This window comes from Lagopus muta, unplaced genomic scaffold (assembly GCF_023343835.1).
Source record: "Lagopus muta isolate bLagMut1 unplaced genomic scaffold, bLagMut1 primary scaffold_153, whole genome shotgun sequence".
NCBI lineage: Eukaryota > Metazoa > Chordata > Aves > Galliformes > Phasianidae > Lagopus > Lagopus muta.
In genome coordinates this window covers 42,131-54,783 of record NW_026040203.1, presented here as the reverse complement: position 1 = coordinate 54,783, position 12,653 = coordinate 42,131, and the positions used below count along the sequence as shown (strand labels likewise).

Genomic DNA, 12,653 nt, shown 5'->3' with positions numbered 1-12,653 from the left:
AACGGGGGGGGGTGTCACGTGAGGGGGGGAGCAGGGGAGGGGGGGAAGGGTCACGTGAGGGGAGGAGCAGGGGAGGGGGGGGAGCGTGGGAGGGGGGAGAGGGGTCACGTGAGGGGGGGGAGAAGGGGCGGGTCACGTGAGGGGGGGAACGGGGGGGGGGTGTCACGTGAGGGGGGGAGCAGGGGAGGGGGGGAGGGGTCACGTGAGGGGGGGAGAAGGGGGGGAGGGGTCACGTGAGGGGGGGAGCAGGGGAGGGGGGGAGAGGGGTCACGTGAGGGGGGAACGGGGGGGGGTGTCACGTGAGGGGAGAAGGGGAGGGGGGGAGGGTCACGTGAGGGGGGGAGAAGGGGAGGGGGGGGTCACGTGAGGGGGGAGCGGGGGGGGGAGGGGTTACGTGAGAGGGGGAGCAGGGTAGGGGGGTCACGTGAGGGGGGAGCAGGGGAGGCGGGGGGGGGAGGGGTCACGTGAGGGGAGGAGTAGGGGAGGGGGGGGAGGGATCACGTGAGGGAGGGAGCAGGGAGGGGGGGAGGGGTCACGTGAGGGGGGAGCAGGGGGGGAGGGGTCACGTGAGGGGGGGAGAAGGGGAGGGGGGGAGGGGTCACGTGAGGGGGGGGAACGGGGGGGGGGGTGTCCCGTGAGGGGAGAAGTGGAGGGGGGGAGGGGTCACGTGAGGGGGGGAGCAGGGAGAGGGGGAGGGGTCACGTGAGGGGGGGAGCAGGGGGGGGTCACGTGAGGGGGAGAAGGGGAGGGGGGGAGGGGTCACGTGAGGGGGGGAGCAGGAGGGGGGTCACGTGAGGGGGAGCAGGGGAGGGGGGGAGAGGGGTCATGTGAGGGGGGGAACGGGGGGGGGGGATGTCACGTGAGGGGAGAAGGGGAGGGGGGTAGGGGTCACGTGAGGGGGGGAGAAGGGGAGGGGGGGCTCACGTGAGGGGGGGAATGGGGGGGTCACTTGAGGGGAGAAGGGAGGTGGGGAGGGGTCACGTGAGGGAGGGAGCAGGGGAGGCGGGGGGGGGGAGGGGTCACGTGAGGGGAGGAGTAGGGGAGGGGGGGGAGGGATCACGTGAGGGGGGGGAGCAGGGAGGGGGGGAGGGGTCACGTGAGGGGGGAGCAGGGGGGGAGGGGTCACGTGAGGGGGGGAGCAGGGTGGGGGGGGCGGGTCACGTGAGGGGGGGAGAAGGGGAGGGGTGGAGGGTCACGTGAGGGGGGGAACGGGGGGGGTGTCACGTGAGGGGAGAAGGGGAGGGGGGAGGGGTCACGTGAGGGGGGGGAACAGGGAGGGGGGGAGGGGTCACGTGAGGGGGGGAGCAGGGGGGGGGTCACGTGAGGGGAGAAGGGGAGGGGGGGAGGGGTCACGTGAGAGGGGGAGCAGGGGAGGGGGGAGCAGGGGAGAGGGGGGTCACGTGAGGGGGGGAGAAGGGGGGGAGGGGTCACGTGAGGGGAGAAGGGGAGGGGGGGTCACGTGAGGGGGGGAGCAGGGAGGGGGGGAGGGGTCACGTGAGGGGGGGAGCAGGAAAGGTGGGAGGGGGGGGGAGTGGTCACGTGAGGAGGGGAAGCAGGGGAGGGGGGGGTCACGTGAGGGGGGGGAGCAGGGGGAGGAGGGGGAGGGGTCACGTGGGGGGGGAGCAGGGAAGGGGGGGGCGGGGACCCCAAAACCTTCACCCTATTGACCATAAATGGGTTTGGGATGGGGGACCCCAATATCTCCTCCAATTTTGGGGGGGTGGGGGTGGGGGTGGGGGGGAGGTTTGGGGACCCCCCCCCCCCCCAGCCCCCCTTACCTCAGCTGTAGGACCTGGATGCCGCGGTAGCCCTCGATGTTCTGATAGACCTCATCCATCTGCAGGAGAAACAGTTTGGGAGACCCCCCTCCCCATTTTGGGGACCCCCTCCCCATTTTTCAGGTCCCCATCCCCATTTTGGGATCCCCTTCCCCATTTTTGGGGTCCCCCCATCCCGATTTTTGGGGGTCCCCTCCCCATTTTGGTGCCCCCCCCATCCCGATTTTTGGTTCCCCATCCCCCCTTCACCCCCTCCCCATTTCGGGACCCCCATTTCCCCCCTTTTTGGGGTCTTCCCCCCCTTTTTTGGCGTCCCCCCATCCCGATTTTTGGGGTCCTCTCCCCATTTTTGGGTCCCACATCCCCCCTCCACCCAGCCTCTTCCTTTTAGGGTCTCCGTTCCCCATTTTTGGGGTCCCCCCTCCCCACTTTGGGGTCCCACATCCCCCCTCCAAAGACCCTTCTTCCTTTTAGGGGTCCCCCATCCCCATTTTTGGGTCCCCTGCCCCATTTTTGGGGTCCCCCATCCCCATTTTTGGGTCCACATCCCCCCTTCACCCCCTCCCCATTTCGGGACCCCCATTGCCCCCATTTTAAAGCACTCTACCCCCATTTTTTGGGGTCCCCTCCCCCATTTTTGGGTGCCCCCCCATCCCGATTTTTGGGGTCCCCTCCCCCTTTTTGGGGTCTCCTTCCCCCATATTTGGGGTCCCCCATCCCGATTTTTGGGTCCCCATCCCCCTTCACCCCCCTCCCCATTTTGGGACCCCCATTTCCCCCCTTTTTTGGGTCCCCCTCCCCCATTTTTGGTGCCCCCCATCCCGATTTTTGGGGGTCCCCTCCAATTTTTTGGTCTCCTTCCCCCCATTTTTGGGGTCCCCTCCCCATTTTTGGGGTCCCCTCCCCCATTTTTGGGGTCCTCTTCCCCCCTTTTTGGGATCCCCCTTCCCCATTTTTAGGCACCCTTCCCCATTTTGGGGTCCCCCATCTCGATTTTTGGGGTCCCCTCCCCCTTTTGGGGTCTCCTTCCCCCCTTTTTGGGGTCCCACATCCCACCTCCACCCAGCCTCTTTCCTTTTAGGGCCCCCTTCCCCATTTTGGGGGTCCCCATCCCGATTTTTTGGGGTCTCCTTCCCATTTTTGGGGTCTCCTTCCCCCCATTTTGGGGTCCCACATCCCACCTTCCACCCAGCCTCTTTCCTTTTAGGGCCCCCTTCCCCATTTTTGGGGTCCCCCATCCCCATTTTTGGGGTCCCCTCCCCATTTTTGGTGCCCCCCCATCCCATTTTTGGGGTCCCCTCCCCACTTTCGGGTCCCCTCCCCTTTTTGGGGTCCCCCATCCCCATTTTTGGGGTCTTCCCCCCCTTTTTGTTGTCCCCCATCCCATTTTTGGGGTCCCCATCCCCCCTTCACCCCCTCCCCATTTCGGGACCCCCCATTTCCCCCATTTTTGGGGTCCCCTTCCCCCCTTTTTGGGGTCTCCTTCCCCCATTTTTGGTGTCCCCCATCCTGATTTTTGGGGTCCCCCTCCCCCTTTTAGGGTCCCCCTTCCCCATTTTTGGGGTCCCCCCTCCCCATTTTTGGGGTCCCCTCCCCATTTTGGGGTCCCCCATCCCGATTTTTGGGGTCCCCATCCCCGACTTTTGGGGTCCCCTCCCCATTTTTTGGTGTCCCCTCCCCATTTTTGGTCCCCCATTCCGATTTTTGGGGTCCCCCACCCCCTTTTTGGGGTCTCCTTCCCCCTTTTTGGGGTCTCCTTCCCCCCATATTTGGGGGTCCCCTATCCCCATTTTTGGGGTCTTCCCCCAATTTTTGGGGTCCCCCATCCCCATTTTTGGTTCCCCATCCCCCCTTCACCCCCTCCCCATTTCGGGACCCCCCCATTGCCCCCATTTTAAAGCACCCTCCCCCCATTTTTGGGGTCCCCTCCCCATTTTTGGTGCCCCCCATCCGATTTTTGGGGTCCCCATCCCCCTTTTTGGGGTCTCCTTCCCCCCTTTTTGGGGTCTCCTTCCCCCCTTTTTGGGATCCCCCTTCCCCATTTTTAGGCATCCTTCCCCATTTTTGGGGTCCCCCTCCCCACTTTCGGGGTCCCCCTCCCCATTTCGGACCCCCATTGCCCCCCTTTTTGGGGTCCCCTCCCCATTTTTGGTGCCCCCCATCCCGATTTTTGGGGTCCCCTCCCCCTTTTTGGGGTCCCCTTCCCCCCCTTTTTAGGGTCCACTTCCCCATTTCAGGCACCCTTCCCCATTTTTGGGGTCCCCCCTCCCCACTTTGGGGTCCCACATCCCCCCCTCCACCGACCCTTCTTCCTTTTATGGTACCCCTTCCCCATTTTGGGGTCCCCTGCCCCATTTTAAGGCTGCCTTCCCCCATTTTGGGGTCTTCCCTCCATTTTTGGGGTCCCCCATCCCCAATTTTGGTTCCCCATCCCCCCTTCACCCCCCTCCCCCATTTCGGGACCCCCATTTCCCCCCTTTTTGGGGTCCCCCTCCCCATTTTTGGTGCCCCCCATCCCGATTTTTGGGGTCCCCTCCCCCTTTTGGGGTCCCCCTTCCCATTTTTAGGGTCCCCCCTTCCCCCCCTTTTTTGGAATCCCCCTCCCATTTTTGGCGCCCCCCATCCCGATTTTTGGGGGTCCCCTCCCCCATTTTGGGGTCCCCTCCCCCTTTTGGTGCCCCCCCCCTCCCCATTTTAGGGTCCCCCATCCCCATTTTTGGTGCCCCCCATCCCGATTTTTGGTGCCCCCCTCCCCCTTTTGGTGCCCCCTCCCCCATTTTTGGTGCCCCCCATCCCGATTTTTGGGGTCCCCTCCCCCTTTTGGGGTCCCCATCCCCATTTTTGGTGCCCCCCCTCCCCCATTTTTGGTGCCCCCCCTCCCCATTTTTGGGGTCCCCTCCCCTTTTGGGGTCTCTTCCCCCCTTTTTAGGGGTCCACTTCCCCATTTTACGGCACCCTTCCCCATTTTGGGGGGGTTCTCCCCCATTTTTTGGTGTCCCCTCCCCATTTTGGTGCCCCCCCCTCCCCATATTTGGTGCCCCCCATCCCCATTTTTGATGCCCCCTCCCCCTTTTGGGGTCCCCTTCACCCTTTTTGGGCTCTCACCCTCTTGCTGAAGTCCAGCACAAATTCTCTGTAGGCCGTGGACGAGTTGTCCAGGAAATCCTCCTCGAAAACCCGATTGGTGACCCTGAGCTCCACCATCACGGAGCCGTTCGTCTCTTCAGTTTTTGGGGTGAAAAAAGGGCAAAAATGGGGAAAAAAAGACCCAAAAAATACAAAGGAGAATAAAATCCTAAAAGACCCCACCCCAAAAAAGGGGAGGAAGGGGAGGAAACCCCAAAAAAGGGGGCCCAAAGGAGACCCTGACCCTAAAAATGCCCCCTGACCCCAAAAGGGACCCTGACCCCAAAAGGGACCCTGACCCCCCAAAAAACCCTGACCCCAAAGAGCCCCTGACCCCAAAAGGGGACCCTGACCCCAAAAGAGCCCCTGATCCTAAAAGAGCACAGACCCCAAAAGGGACCCTGACCCCAAAAGAGCCCCTGACCCTAAAAGGGACCCTGACCCTAAATGAGCCCTTGACCCTAAAAGGGACCCTGACCCCAAAAGAGCCCCTGATCCCAAAAGGGGACCCCTGACCCCAAAAGAGCCCCTGATCCCAAAAGGGGACCCTGACCCCCAAAAGAGCCCCTGATCCTAAAAGAGCACAGACCCCAAAAGGGACCTGACCCCCAAATGAGCCCCTGAACCCAAACAAACCCCCTGACCCTATAAAACCCCCCTGACCCCAAAAGGGACCCTGACCCCAAAAGAGCCCCGGACCCTAAAAAACCCCCCTGACCCCAAAAGAGCCCCGGACCCCCACCCAAAACCCCCCTGACCCCCAAAAGGGACCCTGACCCCAAATGAACCCCTGAACCCAAAAACCCCCAGACCCTAAAAAACCCCCCCTGACCCCAAAAGAGACCCTGACCCTAAAATGCCCCCTGACCCTAAAAAAACCACCTGACCCCAAAAGAGCCCCGGACCCCAAAAGGGACCCTGACCCTAAAAGAGCCCCTGACCCCCCCAAAAAACCCCCTGACCCTAAAAAAAACCCCTGACCCCAAAAGGGACCCTGACCCTAAAAAATGCCCCCTGACCCTAAAAAACCACCTGACCCCAAAAGACCCTTCTGACCCCAAAAGAACCCCTGACCTCAGAAGAGCGCCCTGACCCCAAAAGTGTGTAGACCCCAAAAGACCCCCCCTGACCCCAAAAGGGACTCTGACCCCAAAAGAGTCCCTGACCCCAAAAGAGCCCCGGACCCTAAAAAACCCCGTGACCCCAAAGAGCCACAGACCCCAAATGAGCCCTGACCCCAAAAAAGCCCCTGAGCTTAAAAAACCCCGTGCCCCCAAAGAGCCCCTGACCCCCCCAAAACCCCCCCCTGACCCCAAAAGAGCCCTGGACCCTAAAAAAACCCCGTGACCCCAAAGAGCCCCTGACCCCAAAAAAGAGGACCCTGACCCTAAAAGAGCCCCTGACCCTAAAAGACCCCCCTGACCCCCAAAAGGGACCCTGACCCCAAAAGAGCCCCTGACCCCCCCCCAAAACCCCCTGACCCTAAAAAACCACCTGACCCCAAAAGGGGACCCTGACCCTAAAAGACCCCCCTGACCCCAAAAGGGACCCTGACCCCAAAAGAGTCCTGACACTAAATGAGACCCTGACCCCAAGAGAGTCCCTGAACCCAAAAGGGACCCCCTGACCCTAAAAGAGACCCTGACCCCAAAAGGGACCCTGACCCCAAAAGGGACCCTTGACCCCAAAAGAGTCCTGACCCTAAATGAGCCCCTGACCCTAAAAGGGACCCTGACCCCAAAAGGGACCCTGACCCCAAAAGAGTCCTGACACTAAATGAGCCCTGAACCCAAAAGGGACCCTCTGACCGTAAAGAGCCCCTGACCCCCCAAAAGGGACCCTGACCCAAAAACCCCCCCTGACCCCAAAAGGGGACCCTTGACCCCAAAAGAGTCCTGACACTAAATGAGCCCCTGACCCCAAAAGACACCCTGACCCCCCCCAAAACCCCCTGACCCTAAAAAACCCCCCTGACCCCAAAAGAGACCCTGACCCTAAATGAGCCCCTGACCCTAAAAGGGACCCTTGACCCCAAAAGAGCCCCTGACCCCCCAAAAAAAACCCTGACCCCCAAAACCCCCTGACCCTAAAAGAGCCCCTGACCCCAAAAGAGCCCCTGACCCCAAAAGGACCCTTGACCCCAAATGAGCCCCTGACCCTAAAAGAGCCCCTGACCCCCCCCACAAAAAACCCCCCATACCCCAAAAACCCCCTGACCCCAAAAGAGCCCCTGACCCTAAAAAAAAACCCTGACCTTACAAGAGCCCGTGACCCCAAAAGTGCCCTCTGACCCCAAAAACCCCCTGACCTCCCCCAAAAAACTCCCCCTGACCCCAAAAGAGCCCCTGACCCCCCCCCCAAAACCCCCTGACCCTAAAAAACCACCTGACCCCAAAAGGGACCCTGACCCTAAAAGACCCCCCTGACCCCAAAAGGGACTCTGACCCCAAAAGGGACCCTTGACCCCAAAAGAGTCCTGACACTAAATGAGCCCCTGACCCCAAGAGAGTCCCCTGAACCCAAAAGGGACCCCCTGACCCTAAAAGAGACCCTGACCCCAAAAGGGACCCTGACCTCAGAAGAGCCCCCTGACCCCAAAAGAGCCCCAGACCCCAAAAGACCCCAGACCCCAAAAGAGTGTAGACCCCAAAAGAAACCCCTGATCTCAAAAGAGCCCCTGACCCCCCCAAAACCCCCCCTGACCCCAAAAACCCCCTGACCCTAAAAGAGCCCCTGACCCCAAAAGGGACCCTGTCCCTAAAAATTGCCCCCTGACCCTAAAAAACCCCGTGACCCCAAAAGAGTCCCAGACCCCAAAAGAGCCCCTGACCCAAAAGACCCTCCTGACCCCAAAAGAGCCCCCAGACCCCAGAAGACCCCCGTGGCCCCATAAGAGCCCCCTGACCCCCCAAAAGAGCCCCGACCCCAAAAGAGCCCCTGACACCAAAAGAGCCCTGACCCCAAAAGGGACCCTGACCCCAAAAAGGACCCTGACCCCAAAAGAGCCGCTGACCCCAAAAGGGACCCTGACCCCCCCAAAAACCCCTGACCCCAAAAACCCCTGACCCCAAAGAGCCCCTGACCCCAAAAGGGACCCTGACCCTAAAAGAGCCCCTGACCCCCCCCCAAAACCCCCTGACCCTAAAAAACCCCCCGGACCCCAAAAGCGACCCTGACCCTAAATGAGCCCTTGACCCTAAAAGGGACCCTGACCCCAAAAGGGACCCTGACCCTAAAAGAGCCCCGGATCCTAAAAAACCCCCCTGACCATCTGGGTCCTATGGGGCCAGGCCCACATTGGTGACCCCATAACCCCACATCTGGGTCCTATGGGGCCAGGCCCACATGGGAAACCCTACAACCCCACATCTGGGTCCTATGGGGCTGGATGCACATTGGTGGCCCCATAACCCCACATCTGGGTCCTATAGGGCCAGATGCACATGGGAAACCCTACAACCCCAAATCTGGGGTCCTATGGGGCCAGGCGCACATTGATGACCCCATAACACCAAATCTGGGTCCTATAGGGCCGGGTGCACATGGGAAACCCTACAACCCCACATCTGAGTGCTATAGGGCCAGGCCCACATTGGTGACCCCATAACCCCACATCTGGGTCCTATAGGGCCAGACGCACATGGGAAACCCTACAACCCCACATCTGGGTTCTATAGGGGCCAGTTGCAGTTTAGTGACCCCATAACCCCAAATCTGGGTCCTATAGGGCCAGGCCCACATTGGTGACCCCCATAACCCCAAATGTGGGTCCTATAGGGCCAGGCGCACATGGGAAACCCTACAACCCCAAATCTGGATCCTATAGGGCTGGATGCACATTGGTGACCCCATAACCCCACATCTGGGTCCTATGGGGCCAGACACACATGGGAAACCCTACAACCCCACATCTGGGTCCTATGGGGCCAGTTGCAGTTTAGTGACCCCATAACCCCAAATTTGGGACCTATGGGTCCAGGCCCACATTGGTGACCCCATAACCCCAAATCTGGGTCCTATGGGGCCAGATGCACATGGGAAACCCTACAACCCCACATCTGGGTCCTATGGGGCCAGGCGCTCATTGGTGACCCCATAACCCCACATCTGGGTCCTATGGGGCCAGACGCACATTGGTGACCCCATAACCCCACATCTGGGTCCTATGGGGCCAGGCGCACATTGATGACCCCATAACCCCACATACAGTTCCTATGGGGCCAGGCCCACATTGGTGACCCCATAACCCCACATCTGGGTCCTACAGGGCCAGTTGCAGTTTAGTGACCCCATAACCCCACATCTGGGTCCTATAGGGCCAGACGCACATTGGTGACCCCATAACCCCAAATCTGGGTCCTATAGGGCTGGATGCACATGGGAAACCCTACAACCCCACATCTGGGTCCTATGGGGCCAGGCCCACATTGGTGACCCCATAACCCCACATCTTGGTCCTATGGGTCCAGGCCCACATTGGTGACCCCATAACCCCACATCTTGGTCCTATGGGTCCAGGCCCACATTGGTGACCCCATAACCCCAAATCTGGGTCCTATGGGGCCGGATGCACATTGGTGACCCCATAACCCCAAATCTGGGTCCTATAGGGCTGGATGCACATTGGTGACCCCATAACCCCACATCTGGGTCCTATAGGGCCAGTTTGCACATTGGTGACCCTACAACCCCAAATGTGGGTCCTATAGGGCCAGGCCCACATTGGTGACCCCATAACCCCACATCCGGGTCCTATAGGGCCGGGTGCACATGGGAAACCCTACAACCCCACATCTGGGTCCTATGGGGCCAGGCGCTCATTGGTGACCCCATAACCCCACATCTGGGTCCTATGGGTCCAGGCCCACGTTGGTGACCCCATAACCCCACATCTGGGTCCTATGGGGCCAGTTGCAGTTTAGTGACCCCATAATCCCAAATGTGGGTCCTATAGGGCCACACACACATGGGAAACCCTACAACCCCACATCTGGGTCCTATAGGGCTGGATGCACGTTGGTGACCCCATAACCCCAAATATAGGTCCTATAGGGCCAGTTGCAGTTTAGTGACCCATAACCCCACATCTGGGTCCTATGGGTCCAGGCCCACATTGGTGACCCCATAACCCCAAATCTGGGTCCTATAGGGCTGGGTGCACATGGGAAACCCTACAACCCCACATCTGGGTCCTATGGGGCCAGGCCCACGTTGGTGACCCCATATCCCCAAATCTGGGTCCTATGGGTCCAGGCCCACGTTGGTGACCCCATAACCCCACATCTGGGTCCTATGGGGCCAGTTGCAGTTTAGTGACCCCATAACCCCACATCTGGGTCCTATGGGTCCAGGCCCACATTGGTGACCCCATAACCCCACATCTGGGTCCTATGGGTCCAGGCGCTCATTGGTGACCCCATAACCCCCCAAACAGTTCCTATAGGGCCAGTTGCACATTGGTGCCCCCATATCCCCCCCCCTCCGGCTCCTATGGGGCCCCGTTTCCCTCCCAGCCCCACAGATTTGGGGTGACCCCAATGTTTCCCTACCCGGCGTGGCGTCGATTTGCTCGGCGACGAAGCTGCAGGTTTCACCCGTGAATCCGACATCGCAGACGCAGCGGCCGTCGACCAACGTCCCACCATTCTCACATCGAACTGTGGGGGGAAAGAGGGGGGGGTTCAAGGGGTCAGAAATGGGGGAATATGGGGGGGGTTCATGGGGTCAAAATGGGGGAAATATGGGGGGATTCATGTGGGTGGACAAATGGGGGGAAATATGGGGGGGTTCAAGGGGTCACAAATGGGGAGAAGGGGGGGATTGAAGGGGTGACAAATGGGGGAAATAGGGGGGGGATTCATGGGGTGACAATGGGGGAAATATGGGGGGGGTTCAAGGGGTCATAAATGGGGGAAATAGGGGGGGGATTCAAGGGGTGACAAATGGGGGAAATATGGGGGATTCATGGGGTCAGAAATGGGGAGAAGGGGGGGGATTCATGGGGTCAGAAATGGGGGGAATATGGGGGGATTCATGGGGTCACAAATGGGGGAAATATGGGGGGATTCATGGGGTCAGAAATGGGGAGAAGGGGGGGAAATATGGGGTCACAAATGGGGGAAATATGGGGGGATTCAAGGGGTCAGAAATGGGGAGAAGGGGGGAGAAGGGGGGGGATTCAAGGGGTCAAAATGGGGGAAATATGGGGGGATTCATGGGGTCATAAATGGGGGAAATGTGGGGGGGTTCAAGGGGTCAGAAATGGGGAAATATGGGGGGATTCATGGGGTGACAAATGGGGAGAAGGGGGGGATTCATGGGGTGAGAAATGGGGGAAAAATGGGGGGGTTCAAGGGGGAAATATGGGGGAAATATGGGGGGGTTCATGGGGTCAGAAATGGGGGAAATGTGGGGGGGTTCAAGGGGTCACAAATGGGGAGAAGGGGGGAGAAGGGGGGGATTCATGGGGTCACAAATGGGGAGAAGGGGGGGGAAATATGGGGGGATTCAAGGGGTCACAAATGGGGGAAATATGGGGGGGTTCATGGGGTCAGAAATGGGGAGAAGGGGGGGATTCATGGGGTGACAATGGGGGAAATATGGGGGGGGTTCAAGGGATCAGAAATGGGGGAAATAGGGGGGGGATTCAAGGGGTGACAAATGGGGGAAATATGGGGGGATTCATGGGGTCAGAAATGGGGGAAATATGGGGGGGATTCATGGGGTCAGAAATGGGGGAAATATGGGGGGATTCAAGGGGTCAGAAATGGGGGAAAATATGGGGGGATTCAAGGGGTCAGAAATAGGGAGAAGGGGGAGAAGGGGGGGAAAAGAGTGGGGTAAAATGGGGGAAATATGGGGGGATTCAAGGGGTCAAAATGGGGGAAATATGGGGGGATTCATGGGGTGACAAATGGGGAGAAGGGGGGGGGAAGGGGGGGAAAAGAGTGGGGAGGAATGGGGGGTACCTGATGAGCCGGCTGTTGTGGTTGTGCTGGTGGTTGTGGGGCTGGAGGTGGTTGTGGGGCTGGTGGTTGTGGGGCTGGTGGTGGTTGTGGGGCTGGAGGTGGTTGTGGGGCTGGTGGTTGTGGGGCTGGTTGTGGGGCTGGAGGTTGAGGGGCTACTGGTGGTTGTGGGGCTGGTGGTGGTTGTGGGGCTGGTGGTGGTTGTGGGGCTGGAGGTGGTTGTGGGGCTGGAGGTGGTTGTGGGGCTGCTGGTGGTTGTGGGGCTGCTGGTGGTTGTGGGGCTGGAGGTGGTTGTGGGGCTGGTGGTTGTGGGGCTGGAGGTTGTGGGGCTGGAGGTTGTGGGGCTGGAGGTGGTTGTGGGGCTGGTGGTTGTGGGGCTGGAGGTGGTTGTGGGGCTGGAGGTGGTTGTGGGGCTGGAGGTGGTTGTGGGTTTGAAGGTGGTTGTGGGGCTGGTGGTGGTTGTGGGGCTGGAGGTGGTTGTGGGGCTGGAGGTGGTTGTGGGGCTGGTGGTGGTTGTGGGGCTGGAGGTGGTTGTGGGGCTGGAGGTGGTTGTGGGGCTGGAGGTGGTTGTGGGGCTGGTGCTGGTTGTGGGGCTGGACGTAGTTGTGGGGCTGGAGGTGGTTGTGGGGCTGGTGGTGGTTGTGGGGCTGGAGGTGGTTGTGGGGCTGGAGGTGGTTGTGGGGCTGGTTGTGGGGCTGGAGGTGGTTGTGGGGCTGCTGGTGGTTGTGGGGCTGGTTGTGCGGCTGCTGGTGGTTGTGGGGCTGGAGGTGGTTGTGGGGCTGGA

The 12,653-nt window shown here is 60.4% G+C and overlaps 1 protein-coding gene across 1 annotated transcript in view; it reads right to left on the bottom strand.

Moving 5' to 3' along the window:
• Nucleotides 1-1,778: 1,778 nt before the first annotated feature.
• LOC125687692 (salivary glue protein Sgs-3-like) overlaps nt 1,779-12,653 on the bottom strand; it is a gene marked incomplete at both ends in the record, with an annotated part of 38,463 nt that continues 27,588 nt past the window's right edge. Inside the window, 4 exons of the mRNA XM_048932939.1 lie at nt 1,779-1,837; nt 4,884-4,999; nt 10,454-10,561; nt 11,873-11,951. Coding sequence (XP_048788896.1) covers nt 1,779-1,837; nt 4,884-4,999; nt 10,454-10,561; nt 11,873-11,951 — 362 coding nt within the window. The remainder of the gene's footprint in view (nt 1,838-4,883; nt 5,000-10,453; nt 10,562-11,872; nt 11,952-12,653) is intronic.